The sequence below is a fragment of the Crocuta crocuta genome, unplaced genomic scaffold, assembly GCF_008692635.1.
Source record: "Crocuta crocuta isolate KB4526 unplaced genomic scaffold, BGI_CrCroc_1.0 scaffold16, whole genome shotgun sequence".
NCBI lineage: Eukaryota > Metazoa > Chordata > Mammalia > Carnivora > Hyaenidae > Crocuta > Crocuta crocuta.
In genome coordinates, this window is record NW_027531893.1 from 3,212,936 (window position 1) to 3,233,400 (window position 20,465).

The 20,465-nt window shown below is 37.0% G+C and overlaps 1 protein-coding gene across 1 annotated transcript in view; it reads right to left on the reverse strand.

Annotated features, from left to right (window-relative positions):
* The window catches only part of ING3 (inhibitor of growth family member 3), a 28,992-nt gene extending 28,798 nt beyond the window's left edge, over positions 1-194 (reverse strand). Inside the window, exon 1 of the mRNA XM_077773295.1 lies at positions 73-194. Coding sequence (XP_077629421.1) covers positions 73-100 — 28 coding nt within the window. The 5' untranslated portion in view covers positions 101-194. The remainder of the gene's footprint in view (positions 1-72) is intronic.
* Between the last annotated feature and the right edge of the window lie 20,271 nt (positions 195-20,465).

The following is a 20,465-nucleotide window of genomic DNA, read 5'->3' on the forward strand; positions in this document are numbered from 1 at the left end:
CCTGCCCGTCCACTCGCGCTCTTGCCCGCCCGCAGGTCCCACAGACGGCCCCCGCCAGCGCCGCCCACTCACTTTCCAGATAGTCCTCTAGGTACAACATCGCGGCCCTTAGAACTGGGGGAACGAGGGAGTCCAGGGGTTTATTTGTGTCACTCGCTGTCGCCGGAGTTTTGTCCCTTCCAATATGGCGCCTCCGCTAGCAGCACCNCGCCCGGAGCTGTCATTGGTTGGCTGAAGCAGTGACGCAAGCCGACCGGAGCCCGCCCCCGTGCCATTGTGGGAAGTGTAGTTTCCTTCCCTCCCAGCGATTATTAACGTGCTGGCAGTTCCTCCTGGAGAAACTACAAAAACCAGGCGTCTTTGCTAACGGTGCGCAACAGAATCAGAAATGCGGTGCCTCTGTTTATTTGTTGATTTTTGCACAGGGAATGACGGGAGTTGTATGCGCCTGCAGAACACAACTAGGAACAACTTTTCACCTGTTCTTTACTGCTATCATTCCATACCCTAGCGTTTGTGAGTCATAGATTTCAGACAGTGCTAGGCAAATAGAAAATGTTCCAACGCTAGAATGATCAGCAAAGTTCGGGCGGCTTGAATTGTTTAAAACAGAACTCCGTTGGAATTTATCCTTAGTATCCACTGATAAAAATATAAATAGGACTTCTGGTTGGCTTCCATGTAACTGAAATGGTGTACACGAAGAATATGGGGTGAATATAAATTTCCCATGTTAGAAGATGCAAAAGTAGCCCTCTATAGCCTCTTACATATTTTGCGGTCTGTTTCACCGTCATTGTAATGTAATTGAGCTATACATAGAACCTGCATCCACAAAAAAGAAGAAATAGTGAGCAAGTAGAGATAACGGATGAAAAATTTATATCTAAGGGACTGTGCTAATAATAACTTTAGATTGTGTTGAGGGAACAGCCTGTATTAAGATGTCTATAGTCCTGGGCGGTGTCTATTTCTACCTTTTGACTCCTCCCCGCACATGCTCCACTGTGAGGTATAGTCCTTCCCTGCTCAGTTTTCTTTTTCTTAAAACGTTCGCACTCAGTAAAGGTTGGGTTTTGTTCTTTTCCACCTGTCTTAGCTTTATTCGTTTTTCAGGGAAATTTGTCTTTAGTTCATGATTTAATGTTCTATTTATATGTTTTTCAGGTTGGAGTTGAAACATTTTGTGCATTTAAGTTTCCTGCTTTCCCCTCCTTTACATTTTCTTATACTCAAGATTTTTTTCACCACTCTTAATCACGATACTTACCTGTCATACTGATGAATGTCAAAGGAAACTTACTTCAATTCTGATAATTATCTAGTTTACTTGCTGTACTTTTCTATAAAATCTAGTGCTTTCAGTCTTCCTCCCACTCCCTCCTTCCCTCCCTTCCTTCCTTCCTTCTGGCTGCTTTTTAGATCTCTTGGATATTTTTGCAGTTTCTCAGGGGACAATCTAGGTATGTAATCATTTCTTTCCTTCCTTCTCACTGTTCAAAAAAAAATTTTTTTTAATTTCAGCCATGCTTAGGATTTGAAAAGATTGCTGAATCTCAAGATTAATGTCCTGCAACAATTGTAGAAAATTCACCATTATCTCTTAGGTGTTGCTTGTTTTCCATGTTCTCCATTACCTCTTAGAATATCTATGAGACACCTCTAAGACTTTCTGTCTTTATCCTCCATTTTTTTTGTCATTCTTTTATATGGTCCATCTCAGTATTTTCAGATAACTTTTCATTTTTACAAATTCTATCTTATTTTTTGAGCCATTTTGTAATTTCTTATACAAATTAAACATAACATGAACATCAGTCTATATTCTGTGTCTGTTACATCCCAAACTGGAAGTTTTATGGATGTTTGCTGTTTTATGGATCTTTTTACATCTGTGCCGTATGTTGTTTCTTCTAGCTTTTGCTCATGATGCCTATTTCTTTGTGGGTTGTGATTCTGGACTCTGCACTCATGTTTCTGGGGTGATAGCTGTCAGGATTATCTGAGGCCAGAGTTAAAATTGAGTTTTCCTGGACAGTATTAGAATTTGCCTCTGCAAGCTATATGCAGGCACCATTAAATCTAGACCAGTTTAAAATTTTCACTTAAAGTATATTGGACTGCACAGATAGATTTCATTTGGCCTCAGATCCAAGTGGCTTGGATTTGATTCTCAGAGGACATTCTCAGAAGAGACTTTTTCTTTCTTTCCTGGATTCCAAGGTCAAGCTAGCCCTGTTTCTCTAGTGACTTGTGCATCAGATTGCTTTCTTATTCACCCTTACACTGGGAATGTAGCCCTTTAGGCCTTCATATTTTTCCCATTAGACTCCTCCTTTTTAGATGGGTTCTTGGCTTTATTTCCTGACTTTGACATGCTGCACAGCTACAAAGGCAGGAACCATAGGTGTCCAGAATTTGACAGATAATCTCTTGGCAAAATTACACTTTGGCCCACACTTACTTCTCAAAATACTCTCATTTTTCTTCCTTTCTTTCTTTTGTTCCTTCATTTCCTATCAGTTCATCGATATATTTGATATTTTTTTTACCTAGCAGTTTTCATTGTTTTCAGCAGGTGGTTATTCAGCAGGTGGTTATTAAAATAGCATGCTATGAGAAAAAAGAGAAATAGAAATTGAAGTCTGTCATTTTAATGAAAACTGAGCTTTTTCAGGGAGTTTTCCATATTAGAGAAAATGAAATAATAGGTGGATCCCAGTTCATTCACTATACATACACTTCACAGAAACCAAAACATAATAAAACTTACATGCGATGTATTTTAGTTAATGAATGTAATCCTCATTCATGGACCATGGATCAGATGCAGAAGATTGTACATGGACACACATATGATAGTTTCTTACATCACTAGGTTGTATAGCACGTGCTACTTGGTGTGCCTGCCCACTCATAACCACTAACGCATTTCTAGGCAGTGCCTCTTATGTACGGGGGTGATGGTATCAGTACTACATTATTGTGCTCTCTGATCCGTGCTCATTGATTTACAAGGGACAGACCAAAGCTGGGCCTATTAGATGCACTCTCTTGGGATTTGAAATTGGGAATGAGGAGACTTGGAAACTGAAGGCATCGCGGCAGATGGGCAGCACAATAAATCCACGGCCCACAAGCTCCCGTTGCGGGGATCCCCGAGCAGCTCTAGTTTTCTCCTTGCTCCCTCACCCCCTCCCACCCTGTCACCCTTCTCTGTCACTTTCTCACTAGTCACTAGTTCTGTGACCTTGAGAAAGTTATTTTAACACTGTCTCCAATTTCTGATTTGTTAACTGGAAATAACAATAGTAGTTGGTGTTAGAGCGAAATAATATTGTCTATGCAAACCACTTGCATTGATGCTTGGTAAATGATATGATGAAATAAATGCCAGCTTTTATCACCGTCATCACTGAGTCCCCTCCTAAGTTACTCATATTGCAGATGTTCCTTTGTGCTTCTCTTAATTTTGCCTTGTGTCCCTGTTTATTTTGTGGCTGGGCACCACCTAGAACTCTAGGATTATCTCACCTCCAACTGTTGTACTGCCACTGTCATGTGAAACTCTAAGGAGAAGTGATGTGGGGAAGGTTATATCAGAGTACTACTTAAAAATGGATGCAAAATGACTGTTACCAAGAGCCTAAGAGAAAGGGAATTTTGAAGTCTTCATATAGCATGTTTTCAGGCAGAACTTTGCCTTACGTCTTAAGATTCTCCCACTTCCGTGTCTTATAAAGAAAACCACCATCCTGAAGTCTTGCTAGTAGAATTTTGAAACAAAAGCTTTCTTAGCTTTGGGTCAAGTAATGTATCCTCCCTAACAGACTTCTGTAGTATGGGAAGAAAGCAACTAAAATTCTGTCCTTACATGAATGGCTCTAATTTTATATCTACTAAAATCCATTGAGTCACTCACTGGATGAGTTATAAGCAGCAGGGCAATAGCCTTCACTTTGCGTATCTGGATGTTTCCAGCCTTTCCTAACTCCAAATACCCACTAAAAAGACCCTTCTAAGGAATGTTCTAGTTTCCTGACCTTTTTTCTGGGTGTTTGCGATAGAGAATCTGGAGAAAGGAGAAAGGAAGAAGACAACGGGAGATTAATGGGAGAGTGGGGGAGTGGATGGAGAAGGAAGATATCGAACAGGGTGATGAAGAGATATATATGAAGCTGTTATAAAACAATTCCATCCAAACAAAGGGAAATTCGGGATAAAAAATAAGAAAAATCTTGAAACTGAGAGAATGAAATCCTTAGGTGCCAGAAGTGAAAAGTAAACTAAAAGTCACAGCAATGAACAGGAGTTGAGGTGAAGGTTGATAGGCTTTAACTATTGAGTGTTGGGTTCTGACTATAGCAGAATGAAGACACCAAAAATTTTGAAATGAACTTCTAGACCCAGGGTGGAGCTGAGGTGCCGTGTTAGCAAATTGAAACGCAGATGATAATTCTCACATCCCTGTATATGTTCCGCTTGATCAGAAATCCATTATCTTCCAATCAGACAATCCCCAGATGCCAAGTTAACTCTGGGCTTTATACTTACTTTCTTATTCTTTCTCATGTGATGGAAGGTTGACTCAGATGTTTTCTATTTTTTTCTTCCTTGTTCTTTATTCTTTATCCTATAAAAGCTTCCTGCTTTCTACCCCATTTTGCAGTTCTCTGAAAGGAGACTGTCCACTTCGTTGAAGTTTTTTTTGTATCATCTAAATTGGCTTTTTTAATCTTTCTCTAAACACAAGCCTCTGGTTATATACTTGTAGGGAACTGAAGATAACCATCTTGTAAAAAGCCAGCAATCTCAAAGGACTGCTTCAGGGAAACTGACTGGGGAAACATCAAAGAAGCCATCCACCCACCTAAAATCATGGGAGAGAAGGCAGCCAAGAGGAATTTAGACCTCAGACCTGCACCATGCCTGAGTGTGGAGTACAAATTCATACTCCTCACAAGGTAGAGAGTCCCTTTACCAAGTTAGTAAACATTGGTCTGGCCTGATTGAACCATGAGTGGGCCCATCTAGGAGACAAATTGTGCCTCAAGCTAGGACATAAAGAACAACAACTTGTGTTGGAAATAATTCAAATATTACAAATCACTTAAGGAAACAAAGACTCTGAGAGACTTTAGCAGATAGAATAAACAGGGGAATTTTTAAAATGCAAGTATCAGAAGTTACCACTGATTAAATCAACCCAGAAAGTAGAACAAACAAGCAAAGAGAAAATCAAAAAGATATAAAAATTGGAGGGTCAGTCTTGAAGTTCCAATACCTGATTAATGGGAGTTCTAGAAAGAGAGAACAGAAAAAAAAAATGGAGACACTAAAGACTATATGCTCTGTGATGACATTGAGATGAAGTTTCTGAATAGATAAAACTAATCTTTGGTGATATATAGAGGAGAATGGCCCCCTCTGGGGAAATCAGGTGCTTGACTAATCTTAGAACCCATGCTGACAAGACTGTTTCTTCTGCACTGCTCTATTAATAGCTGGCAGAAAGCCCTCAATTCCTACTTGTTGCATGAATAAATACAAGCAAGTTTGGCTGGATGAGGGCTTTCAAATTAGGCAAACCTGAGTTTGAACACCATCTCTGTTACTTGTTCATGTGACCTGAACCAAGTTACTTAATGTCCCTAAGATTGTTTCCTCATCCATGAAATGAGAGTAAGGAGGGGTAACTTACACTGTCAGAATATGGGGGAGACTCAAAGGAAACAATGAATAAGAGTACCTAGCACTGTGACCTGTGCAGAAATGCAATATTAAACAATATTATTTGTAGAAGTGACAGCACCATTAGGTAAATGGTCTAGTAAGTGCCGTTCCAAGGGCATCGCGATGAGAATGTTTGCCCCAGAGCAGGCAAATAAAGGGAATTGTTGTCTTTAGGATTTAAAAACAATAGTAAAACTGACTTCTACAGTCTGCTTTTTATTTTTACCATGTGCCAGAAATTCGAAATAATGTCGATGATAAAATATTTCTTCCTGAAAAAATATATTTTGTTGGTTCAAGTTCTAAACCATCTTTGAAGTTATAGTCGAATTTAATAATTGGCACTACATATTCCCATTAAATAGTGGCTTGGACATAAACGTTGAAAGCACAGTGATTAGAAAGACAAAGACACAGAACTTGAGTTATTTCAATTGTAGAATGCTACATGATCACTTGGAGTTTGTCTTTGTATTTAAAATTTAAAACAGTGAAACTGATTATAAACTACTAGGTATGATATTTTTGCTCATCAGATGCAAATTTTATTTCATACATGAAACATTACTGAATTTAAATAATATTTTAAAATAAAAATGTATTATTTTAAAATTGTTATTCTTGTTTAATTGGTATTTAATTGCTATTACATTTTAATATAGTTATCAGTGCAACAAGCCTATGTGTTTTTCCCTTTTCAAAAAATGCTTAAATAGGGGCGCCTGGGTGGCTTAGTCGGTTAAGCGTCCGACTTTCACTTAGGTCATGATCTCGCGGTTCGTGGGTTCGAGCCCCGCGTCGGGCTCTGTGCTGACTGCCAGCTCAGAGCCTGGAGCCTGTTTCAGAGTCTGTCACTCCCTCTCTCTCTGACCCCCCCCTGCTCCCGCTGTCTGTCTCTCTCTCTCTCCTAGAAATAAATAAAACATAAAAAAAAAAAAATTTAAAAAAATGCTTAAATATAATTAAAAGGAATTAATCTATTACTTTTTTCCTTTTCACTGTAAAATTAATTAATTAATTATGCATTGTAAGCATGATTATGTAATGAAGTTTAATAAAAGAAATGTTTTACTGTCTGAGTTTCTTTTCTGGCCATTATCATTATTTATTTCATGTAATGATTATTTTTTAAGATAACTTGCTTGTAAAGGAAAGGGGTATATTGGCATATTGGGGCACCTTGGTGGCTCAGTCAGTCAATTAACAGTTCAACTTCAACTAAGGTCATTATCTCACACTTCCTGAGTTTGAGCCCCACGTCCAGCTCTATGCTGACAGCTCAGAGCCTGGAGCCTACTTCAGATTCTGTGTCTCCCTCGCTCTCTGTCCCTTCCCCCATTCATGCTCTCTCCCTATCTCTCAAAACTAAATAAATGTTAAAAACATTTTAAAAAAGAGAAAGTTTAAAAAAAAGAAAAGGGGTATATTAAAATCATTTGTTTCCTGTGTCAGGTATGTAAGATATACTTATTAAAGTCTTCTCTCAGAGGGCAAGTGTAAGTTTATTTGTATACAAAGGTATCATTGTCTGTAACTATTTCCTGTATTTGATTTTGAAAGCCTTAGGCTCACTAACATTGATCTTCATAAGACTAGTAATTAAAGATAAATTATCTTTTAATAAAAAGATAAAAAATTAAAGATAAATTACCTTTGCTTTGTGATACAATATGAAAATATTTCAGTGACTGGGAGGAATTTTAGCATTTCTGGAAAACATTTAAAGATTCTACTTTTCTTTTACTTTTTTCCTTTAATCAGTCAGGTGCTTGATGATATTGACAAAAAGTGGTATTTGGAAAATTCAAGCTTTTAAAAATTTTTATTTAAAACTTCCTTCTTTAATAAATCCAAATAATTAAGCGTCGAGGAAGCTTTATTTTACTAGTAGAGGTAAGTGCTCTTCTAAACTTGGTTGAGGACATAAGAGTGTGAAAATATGACAATGCAGTGCTTTTTTATACTCTGCATAAATTTCTCATGAGACTTACTACATTGTAGAATAGAACCTGCCTCCCCCACTAATTTGGAATTCCTCAAAGGTAGAGACTATGTTTTATTTATCTGTTGATCCACAGATCTGGCAGGTAATATGAGTTCAATAAAGATATAATGAATTATTGAATGAACGAATGCATGAACATCAAGCACAAGTTTGTAAGTTTCCAAGTTCATATCAGAGAAGGCAAGATAAAGTTTTCCTGATTCTTAACTGCTGAGCTCTGTGAATAAAATAAGTTTTCAGTGGTCATTCAAATAACCGGACTGGAATGCTGAGAAGAATTTTCTAAACAGAAGCCTTTGAAAAATTCTCAACAAGAGTAGATTAACTTCCAAAGTGGCTTTTAATTAGGCTTGCCTAGAGGAGGAAGCAGAGAGAAAATGAAAGTAATATGATAATTCATGGTGGTTTATATTTTTAAAAATGCTTTGAAAGCTAGATGTTAATCGAGGCCAATACATAGGCTCCTAGGGAGCATGAGAATGAATATTACTACAGTTCATTTTAGTAAACATTTATTGAACAACAAATACCACCAATTCAAACATGATCAAGACAGTCTCTATTCTTGCAGGATGCACAGCTTGGTAAGAGAAGGAGAAGATTAGGAATATTATGTAAATACAATGTAGTTCATGCTATATAACATGATCAAACTTTGAGGAAGGGACTAGGAGGAATTTATATAATTAATTAAGAAGGGATGCTTTTATGGGGGCACTTGGGTGGCTCAGTAGGTTGAGTGTCCAACTTTAGATCAGGTTATGATCTTATAGCTCATGGGTTTGAGCCCCATGTCAGGCTATGTGCTGACAGCTCGGAGCCTGGAGCCTGCTTCGGGTTCTGTGTCTCCTTCTTTCTCTGCCCCTCCCCTGCTCACACTCTGTCTCTCTTTCTCTCAAAAATAAACAAATATGAAAAAAAAGAAATGATGATTTCTTTGATGAATAGCGAACATACAGATTCAACAAAAATATAAAGTGCTAGAGACCAATATTAAGATGTAGTGAATAAAATATCCACATATTTAAGTACTTTTCAGCCATTAAATATTAGTTTTTTTATTACTACCTAAGTAGATATTACTATCTAAGTAGATATTACTATCTAAGTAGATATTAAAGATATTAAGGCAATATATTCAGGAATGCTAATCAGCCGATTTTCACTGTTGTGAAAATTGTTGTTAAAATTTTTAGATAAAATGTTCTACATGCTATGTCATCAGGAAAATGGAAATTGAAAGGAGATCCCACTACACACCTAACAGAATGGGCACAATCTGGAACACTAAGAACACCAAATGCTGGTGAGGAGATGGGACAGGAACTCTCATTCATTGTTGGTGGTAATGCAAAACGATACAGCCACTTTGGACAATGGAATGTTACTCAGTGCTAAAAAGAAATGGGCTATAAAGGCACAAAAAGACATGGAGGAACTATAAATGCATATTACTAAGTGGAAGAGGCCTATCTGAAAAGGCTGCATAGTTAATTCCAACTACATGACATTCTGGAAAAGCAAAACCGTGGAGGCGATAACAAGCTCAGTGGTTGCCAGGGGTGGGGAGGGGGATTGGAGGTATTTTAAAACAGTGAAAATACTCTGTATGACATTATAATGGTGGATTCATGTCATTAAATATTTGTCCAAACTCATGGTGTGTACAACACCAAATGTGAACCATATTTTAACTATGGACTTAGGGTGATTATGGTGTGTCAATGTAAGTTCATCCACTCTGACAACAGTGGAAGGTATTAATAATAGGAGAGGCTGTATGTGTGTGGAGGCAGAGCTTATGGAGAATCTCTGATCTTCCCCTCAATTTTACTGTGAATTAACAATTGCTCTAAAAAACAAAGTCTTATTAAAAAATAAATAAAACAGGGGCACCTGGGTGGCTCAGTCGGTTGAGCGTCCGACTTCAGCTCAGGTCATGATCTCACGGTATGTGGGTTCGAGCCCCACATCAGGCTCTGTGCTGACAGCTAGCTCAGTGCCTGGAGGCTGTTTCGGATTCTGTGTCTCCTTCTCTCTCTGACCCTCCCCTGTTCACACTGTCTCTATTTCTCCCTCAAAAATAAATAAAACTTAAAAGAAAATAAATAAATAAATAAAACAAAAAACTGAGACACATTCTCCTGGTTGGTATATAGAAGCTTCTCTGAGTAACCAGAGAGTCCCAGAGCACTCTGGCTTCCCTGGTCCTTTCTATGGAATTCTCTGGGGCTCTTTCATCATGTAGCTACTATGGAGTTAACACATAGCACCAGGACCCTGCCCCAGTAATGTCAGCCTCTGGGTTATTAATTATTTCAAATATCACTCCTGTATATATAACAAAGTTTAAAAAAAAGGTTACAAATGCTGTGTGGACTATGATAGCAGTTTGTAAAAAAAAATGTGTATGTGGATAGATACATATTTACATGCATATCTATTTCTACTTAGACTGGACTCTATATAGAAAGTTAACCATAGTTATTTCTGAACAATAACGGGATTATAGGTGACTATATTTTCTTTACAAATTTTTCTTTCCCAAGCTTTAAAATTGTTTTATAATCAGAAATATATATGTGGAAAGACAGAGAGAGAAGTAGAGAGAGAATGAGAAATGAAAGCAATCAGATTGGTAAACTATATAGTGAGTTGTGTCTGTGCCTCAAAACTTTTCCAAGTTCTATAAAATTGGGTAAATATGTTGTAACTCTTAGAATAATCAATTTTGTTCTCAAAAGGCTTTCACGCTGAGCTAATATTGTTATCAAGATCAAAGTGGTGTCCAAGTTTCAAAATACCAAGCCAAGTCATTAAGCAAAAGAAGCATTCAGGATTCTAAGTCTCATTACCTAGTCCCATTACTGGCCATGGGTCAGATACATAAAGGTCAGGATGTGGGGGAAGCAGATACACGAATAGGAAATGAGGTTAAGAACACAAGGAGGAAAGGATTATCTGCCAAGTTAAATCCCAGAACACAGGACAACATGCTAAGTTGAGGTCAGCTGAGGGAGTAGAAATGACATGATGCACGTTTTGTAACTAATTAATAATAAAGAGTCTGTTCTGAATGGCAACCAAAGTCCTGCTTCTGCACTTACTTTCCCTGTGCTGATGGCTGCAGGGGATGCTACTGAGAGGAAAAGTACCATCAGTGCCATGGTATCGTTTTCCTTTCTCATCCAGCTCAACATGTGGGTGTGTTTTTAGGACTGAAATGATGGAGTAAACAAGTAAGCCTATATGCCATCCAGACCCAGATTATAAATCGATCCTGGGGAACAGGCCTTGAATCCTAATGAGACCCCATTACGGACACGATTGCTAACCTAGACTCCAGTGGTTCTCAACCAGGAGAGATATTGCCCCCTTGGGGATATTTGGAAATACTTGGAGACGTTTTTAGTTGTCATGACTTGGACAAGTACTACTGGCATCTAGTGGATAGAAGCCAAGGCTGCCTTTTAACATCCTGAGATACACAGGGCAGCCCCCGGCAGCAAATAGTTTTTGGGTCCAAAATGTCAATAATACCAAGGTTGAGGATACGTGTTGCAGACCGACATTGTAGTTGCAGAGTACTCCACCATTCTTGGGTCAGTGTTCCACGCCTGTTAGTGACATTGTCCCCCCTTAACCAAGTAGTGTTGGCCTAAGAAAATTGTACAGCAGAGAGCAAGGATAAACACGTTTTTAGGTGATATTATCATTTGTCCTCCAATAGTTTTCTTTCTTTTTCTGCTTTTCTAATCCTTTTTTTTTTTAAGAATTTTTTTAAGTTTTTTAAATTTATTTCTAGGAGAGAGAGAGAGAGAAAGAGAGAGAGAGACAGCGTGAGCAGGGGAGGATCAGAGAGAGAGGGAGTCACAGACTGAAACAGGCTCCAGGCTCTGAGCTGGCAGTCAGCACAGAGCCCGACGCGGGGCTCAAACCCACGAACCGTGAGATCATGACCCAAGGGAAAGTCGGACGCTTAACCGACTAAACCACCCAGGCGCCCCTGCTTTTCTAATCCTTAAATCAAAAATGATAATAGAAGCTGACTACACCAAAGAAAATAAGCTTGTATTTTTTGAGGAAAATTAAATCACATTTTCTGTAAAGGTGTATTAGAAATTTTAAAATAGAAGTTCCACAGATACAGGAACCATGACTTTTAAATTTTCTTAGTGTATACCCTGGGCACTGAATCTGCAACTTTTACTCATTTAAAAAAATTACAGAGGCGTCTGTTAAACTTCCGACTCCTGATTTCTGCTCAGGTCCTGACTTTACAGTCATGAGAGTGAGCTCTGCCTCAGGCTCTGAGCCCAGCTCGGATTTTCTCTCTCACTCTCCCTCTTCCCCTTCCCCAATCACAGCACCCTCTTTCTCTCTGTCTGAAAAAAAATTACCAATCACATCTAAATATTAGTAAATAAAATATATCACTAAGTACCAAGGTAGAATTGATCATACTTTTTCAGTATTCTATTATTTAATAACTCTTATTTCAGTGAACTGCTAAACCAGTGCTCTTTACTGTAAATTTATGTTCTTTTATAGTTAATTTAATGAAACTCAGAGACACTTACTGTCCTTACATCAAAGTCTACATGCTCAAAGAACTTTCAAAATATATTCTTAGCCTTTTTCCAAACTAAATAAAAAATCATGGGGATATAAATGTACTGCATGGTGACTACAGTTAATAATACTGCATTGCACATTTGGAAATTGCTAAGAGTAGATCTTTTTTTTTTAATATTTTATTTATTTGTAGGAGAGAGAGAGAGAGACAGCGTGAGCAGGGGAGGGTCAGAGAGAGAGGGAGTGACAGACTGAAACAGGCTCCAGGCTCTGAGCTGGCAGTCAGCACAGAGCCCCACACGGGGCTCGAACCCACGAACCGCGAGATCATGACCTAAGCGAAAGTCGGACGCTTAACCAACTAAGCCACCCAGGTGCCCCGCTAAGAGTAGATCTTAAAAGCTCTCATCACAAGAAAAAAATCTGTAACTATGTGTGGTGACAGATGTTCACTACACTTATCATGATGACCATTTAGCAATATGTAGAAGTATTGAATCATCGTTGTACTCTGAAACTAATATAATGATATATGTCAATTATATTTCAATAAGAAAAAAAACTACAGACCAATAAACCTCATGAATATAAACACAAAGAACCCTTAAAATATTAGCAAATCAAATCCACCAATATATAAAAATTATTACTATAGTATAACCAGGTGAGTTTTATCCCAGGAATGCAAAATTAATTTAAAATCAATCAATGAAATTCACCATTTACCACAATATAGGAGAAAAATCATACCTAAAATCACAAGTTTAAATAAAGCATTCCACAAAATTCAATACCAATTCTGGATTTTGACAAACAACTCATAACAAACTTGATTAAAAGAGATCTTTCTCAATTGGATAAATGCTATCTTCAACAATATTATAGCTATCATCATATTTAAAAATGAACTATTGAACACTTTATCCCTAGGACTAGGAATAAAACTGGAACATTTTCCTTACTACCACTTTCAACATTATTTTAGAGGTTCTACCCAGTGTAATTGGATACAAAATAGAAAAGAAGCAGTAAAATTGTCCATTTCAATTTGTTAGGGCTTCTATAACATAGTCCTACAGCCAAGAGCCTTAAACAATAGTTCTAGCTTTTTTTTTTTTAATGTTTATTTATTTTTGACACAGAGAAAGAGACAGAGCACAAGCAGGGGAGAGGCAGAGAGAGAGGGAGACGCAGAATCCGAAGCAGGCTACAAGGCTCTGAACTGTCAGCACAGAGCTTACATGGGGCTCAAATTCAGGGACCACGAGATTATGACCTGAGCTGAAGCCAGATGCTTAACTAACAGAACTACCTGGGCGCCCTACTCTAGCTTTTGATTTAGCATTTTGGATGTTTTTCTGCTACATATCAAATTTAAGACATAAGGTTCCCTATGAGTACTCCCAACTAAATTTTCTGCATGGAAGAAACTGCTTTCTAGGTTGTTGTGAGGATTTTCTCTCTCCCATTCACAATGCTTTCTACTTCAAAGTCGTGTAGTGTCATCTCGTAGAAAGAGCTCATGATGTCTATGTGTAGTCACAATATTTAGAGCTATCTTTTCCTAGTTTATCTGTCCTGACTTTTGTTGTTATTATCAATATAATAATAAGTATTATTATTATTATTACCAAGGGGAAGAATAATAGCATAGAATATTGAAAAATGGCTCATCTCGGGGCGCCTGGGTGGCTTAGTCGGTTAAGCGTCCGACTTTCGCTTAGGTCATGATCTCGCGGTTGGTGGGTTCGAGCCCCGCGTCGGGCTCTGTGCTGACTGCCAGCTCAGAGCCTGGAGCCTGTTTCAGTCTGTGACTCCCTCTCTCTCTGACCCTCCCCTGCTCATGCTGTCTCTCCCTCTCTCTCTCTCTCTCTCTCTCTCCTAGAAATAAATAAAAATATTAAAAAAGAAAAAGAAGAATGGCTCATCTCAAACTGTTGGACTTTTTTTCTGTTTTTGTTTGGGATTTTTGTTGACTTTTTACTTGACTGATTTATTCCTTGTTGTTTCTGTATTTTAGAATTTATTGAATTTTTGTGGCTTAATATATGATACATTTTTATAATTGCTTACAGGGATTTTTAAAAAGTTGTTTTTGTTTCGAGGATATTGAACCTATAGATTCTATGGTATTATTATTTAGGGCCTTTGTAGTCTTACTTGTTTTTATATCTACTTGATCTATCAGGTGCTGAGTTAGGTATTGCTGTTTTTCTATGTCTACTTGTATTTTCTGGAGCTTTGGTTTTTTGAATTTAGAAGCTGTTATTTGGAGTGTAAAAATCCTTGAGAGATACTTACGACGGATAGCTTTCTTAATTGTTTAAAAGTGTTCACTTTTTAAACACCTTTTGCTTTGCCTTAATAATAGTTCTAGTATTGCAATTCTTACTTTTCCAACATGATTTGTATTTGTTTGCTCTTTTACTTTCAACCTTCCCTGTGTTTCTTTATTTTAAATAAGTCTTTGACATCTGGTTGGTTATTATTTTACAGCCAATCTAATAGATTAATGTATTCTATTACACTTAGAATTTGTTAGTAAAAGAGTTCATGATGATCTATATGTGTCCCCAATTTTTAGAGCTATCTCTTCCTAGTTGTTTTTTTTTTTTAAGTGACTTGCTTAAATGGATCTTCCCTCTCATTCTTTTATTATTTTTTAAATTTTTTAATGTTTATTTATTTTTGAAGGAGAGAGAGAGATGGGCAAGGGCAGAGAGAGGCAGGGGGAGACACAAAATCCAAAGCAGACTCTAGACTCTCAGCTGTCAATGTGGGGCCTGAACTCATGAACCATGAGATTATTGACCTCAGTCGAAGTCAACCGCCTACCCGGCTAAACCACCCAGGCACCTCACCTCCCATATTTTAAAGCTGTGAGCTTAAAGTCAAGATTTATTGAATTATTTAGGAAAACCTTCACTTCTCTAAAGTCTTACCGCTTACATAAGCTTACCTCTAATAGGGACTGTGACTCTTTTTTCTCTCCCCACATTCCCTTTCCAGTCTATGTTATAAACACACACTCCTACGCAACTTGGTTTTTAGGATTATGCAATCATACATTCTTCTCTCAATAGTAAGCATGAGTGTTATCCCTCTTCATTGTAAACTCTTAGAGATAGAGATGTCAGTAACTGCCATTTGATGATGATAAATACTGAATAAATAGTGCTCTACCACAAACGTGTCATTCTTGTGAAAAAGAATTTTCTTTAAATTAGGTGTATATTTTCAACTGAAAAAACAAATTTGGGGTGAGAACTTATCTATTTCAAGATCAAGATGATTAATTACTTGATTTATCAACAGGAAAATGGAATTTCCGTATATCTTCAAACTTGACTTTTAGCCCAGATTTGGACAAATACACACCTTCTCTTTTTAGCTCATTTCATTTACAGCTGAATTAGTCACAGTTTCCTCACAGTCTGCAAAAACATCAGCAGCTATTAACCATTTTATTTCCATATTGCCAAAAAAATTTGTTCAAATTAATTTATGTCCTCATTAACTACTCCTCTGTCAGCACAAAGATCTCACATCTTTAAAAGTGATTAATCCTAAGACAAATGAAAGTTGAAAAAATTGAAAAAAAGTTGAAAAAACATTTTATTTGTGTGTGCAGTAAAAACTACAAGTTCTGAAGACCCATCTTTGTAATTATTTTATATGAATTAAGATATACTAGAATTTTGAAAGTTTGCTTTTAGGTCATCAAAAGAGTGAAATGTCTCCAAAGATTGACTCTTAATTCAAAGTGGTAGATTAGAGATGGTTTATTGCTTTTGATGTTATGGCAATATTAGAAATACATTTTGGACTTTAATTTTTCTTACACTTTTTATATTGCATTGTCTTAAAAATATACTGTACTTTTAAAAAAACAAATTATTAATGTATCAATTAGTAGCATGTGCTTAGGAGTTGGACAGCATGGAATTAAATGTCTTCTTCATAACTCACTGCCCATTACTTAAACTTTCCTTACGTCAGTTTACTTATTTATAAAATGCAGATAATAGCAGTTCTTACTTCATAGGGTTGTAAAGATTAAAAGAGTAAATGCATGTAAAGTTCTTAAATGAAGGCCTGACATTTATAAACACTACAGTAATGTTAGCTATATTTTTCCCCATTATCTGGTTTAGTAGTTAAAATCACAGGCACCAGGTCTTGGCAAACCTGGGGACCAAGCCCAGTTATACCACATGTCAGCGTGACCCTGGCAGTACATTTATTCTTTCTCTCCTTCAAGCTTGCATCTTGAGGTTAATAATACATACTTGCCACAGTAGAAGAAAACATAAGCATAATACCTACCATGAGCTGTCAATTAATGGCCCAGAAATTCCTAGTATGTGTTAGAAAGCCTTTTACGTATTTTTTTTCTGACAGAAACCAAAGAACAACTTTTAACGTTAAGGTAAAGAGAGGCCAAAAAGAACCAGAAGAAAGAAAGGGGTCAGGGATGGAGGAAGAGAGGAGAGAAAAGAAAAGAAAAAAAAAAAAGAAATTTATATTCCATGCTATTTTTAGGTGTATAAAAAATATTGTCTCCTTAGCTGCCAGTCTGTGGAGGCAGGCTGAATGAAAATCCCTTTGACTCTAGTTAACATAATTCTATGTTCCTCTTTCCTTACTCCAAAGCCCATTTAGCCTATGTCCTCATTTATCCACATACAAATTCCATGCTGATCCTGAGTTCTTGCAGGATTAACAAATGTGTATGCGGGGATGTGCAACTTCCCCAGAGCAATTTCTAGAACAGACAAGCCACCATTGAAAGTATCTTTATAAAAATGCCTATTCCTTTGGAGTTGTCATAAGGAATGCTATTTTGTGAATTGGCTTACTTATTATCTTTTAACACCTAAGTGAGGAGTAGGGCACTATAGAATAAAGTTTGAACGAGGTACATGATGAAGACTATTTTTTTCTTTTCTTTCTTTTTTTAAAATTTTTTTGATGAAGACTATTTTAAAAATCCAGTTGATTTTATGGAGAGTATGATCTGTTTAGCAGGCCCTGGGAAGCACAGAAAAAAACTCAATTAAACACCCTTTTAGAATTATTATAAATTTTTGTTAATTTATAGATCAAGAAATCATAACTTTAAAATAGTTCCCATTTTACAATGCCTAAAAATAACCTCTTGGGGATAGAAAGCTCAAATTCAGGACTCTAGAGATCAGTACAAATAAGACCATGACTCACAGAAATCACATTAACATTCCATCTGAAAAGGAAGAGGAATAATTTGTATTTATATTTATACTATGCATATATTAGATACAGTGAGACTAATTCAGAACATTAGATTTCCTTTCTCTCCACAAATTGGGCCCTTGTCTTTCAATCTATAGTCCCCTGTAGTGCCTTAGTTGAAGCACAGTTTATGTGGGATGTACTTAGGCATTTCTTCCTCAAAGATCTCACTGCTAATTGAACTCTGACACTACTGAGCCACAGATCTGAGTCACTGTCATGGCAATCCTTGTGCTTTGAATACTGAATGTTCCTGATTTATTGTTATTGTTCTGCCTGCCTCTTTACTGTCTTAATAATGATTGCAATATGCATTATTTATCTGTTGTGTCACAACAAATTAAAACTTAGTGACTTAAAACACCAATAAACATTTATTATCTCTCACAGTTTCTGTGTCAGAATTTGGGAGCTGCATGGCTGGCCAGCAATCCTAGCTCAGGGTCTCACAAGAGGATGTAGTCAAAATGCCTGCCAGGACTACAGTCATCTGAAGGCTTGACTGGGACCGGAATACCTGCTTCCCAGGCAGCTCTTTCATGAGGATGGTAAATTGGTACCAGCTTTTAGCAGCAAGCCTTCATTCCTCTCCACTTAGATCTTTCCATAAAGCTGCTTGAATGTCCACACTGCACAGTGGTTAGCTTCCCTCAGCACAACTAATCCAAGAGAGCAAAGCAGGAGCCACAGGGCCTTTTATGATCCAACATCAATCTTCACAATTCAGCTGAACTAGGACCCAGGAAATCCAAACCCTACTAGATATACACTTCACAATTAAATTATCCAGGTGTTAGTAAGCATTTTCACTCCTAGCAAACCATTAGCCAATAAACTTTGGGCATCTTTTCCTTTCTCGGGCTTAATAGCATGACACTAGGCAGGCTAAGCTTTTTTTTTTTTTTTTTTGTCAGCTGGAGTTCTACATAATTTGCTACTCTTGAATAAAGTATACATGGAAATAGGAGAAAGAATATTAACTTCACTGAAGTGTACTTTGTCTGGTTAACCATAAACATGGAACTTTTTGTTTTTCCAAACTGTACTACTGCACTTGTTTTCCTGAAAATTATTATTTGTTTGGATTATAGGTTGTGACTCTGTATCCCAGGCTTACTCTAGAGAATAAGACTTTCAAGGTGGAAGTTATTGCTTGCTTTTGTTAAATTTAGTTTTCTAGTACCCATTGATTCAAGTGTAATTTTTCCTTGATAAGAAACAATTTTACTTAACACTAGAATGATTAATGACACATAGCTCTGTAAATCAAGGCAGTTATACAAGAATGTAACAAAATGATAATTCTATAGCTGATTTAGTCAAAGAGCATCATTATTAATGGCATAGAATTCTATAAGCATAGAATTCATAAAAGCAAAGATTTTTATACAGAGAATTTGATAACTCATATACCACTTTTAGAACAAATTATTGCTTCATCTTGTTTAATTCTCTAAAACCAGAATTACAATGCAATGCAGGTTATGTAAACTAATTACATTTGATTTAGATTTGTAGATTTATTGAGCAGATATTAAATTCTAAAACCTGATGAAACAGTAATCAATGGCCTAAAATTTTTCTAAATGCATATTTTAGAATAAATGTATGATAGATAGTGTAAGTTAATTGATTCTTATAATTAATTTTATTTACTGCAATTTCAACTAAAATCTATTACTACACATTACAATGTAGCAAAACAAATTTCTGTAGGTAGTAGATCCTTGCTTTCAAGTTGGAAACTTTAGAAGACATTATTAAACTATATATCAGTGACTCAGTGAAGTTCACAGGAGATAGCATTTCCCATTAAAAATTCCTGAAACAGCTCATTGAGCAAGCTATATGAGTTAACTTCTGGCAATTTTTAGAAAGTTCTTGAAGCTCATAGAATTAAAAATTGAAAATACTGGGGGAAAAGAACTGAAATACTTTTCCTTTTCCTTCCACTGGTTGTAAGCTTCCAGTTCACCTCCTGCTGGTGTTTTACCCATTTACCCTTTACAGTTAGGAAGGGATAAAGAACAACAACAAAATCACATGAAAAGGTGAATGATAAAAGGAAGTGATGGAAAAGGCAAGAGGCACACTTAGAGCAATTAGGACCTGCTTCGAAGCTGTGCTGTGGATTGAATGTTTGTGTCCCTTCAAAATTCACATGTTGACATTTTATTCCCCAATGTGATATTTGGAGATGGGGCTTTGGGAAGGTACTCAGATTTAGATGAGGTAATGAGAGCAGGACCCCATGATAGGATTAATACCTTTATAAGAAGAGAAAGCAAAATGAGCCTGGGTGGCTCAGTTGGTTAAGTCTCTGATTTCAGCTCAAGTCATGATCTCATGGTTTGTGGATTGGAGCCCTGTGTTGGGCTCTCTGCTGTCAGCAAAGAACCTGCTTTAGATGCTCTGTCTTCCTCGCTCTCTGACCCTTCCCCACTCATGCTTGCTCTCTCTCTCTCTCTCTGTCTCTAAAAAAGAAACATTAAAAAAATACTTACATAAAAAAAAAGAAGAGACCAGAACCCTCTCTCTCTCCACTATATGTGGACACAGCGAGAAAGTATCCATCTGCATATTAGTAACAGAGCTCTCACCAGACACAGAATCTGTAGGCACTTGATCTTGGACCTTCCAGGCTCCAGAACTGTGAGAAATAAATGTTTGTTGTCTAAGACCCCTAGTCTATAGTATTTGTGATATAGTAGCCTGAACTGACTGATACAGGCAGATATCTCAGGGAAGAATGTTCTAGGCAGAGGAAACAAGTAGTAAAAATCCCTGAGGGAAGAGCATGCCTGGTGTGTTATAGAAACAGGAAGAAGTCTGGTATGAATGGAACGGGTAGAAAAAAAGAGGATACACCAACAAGTAAGAT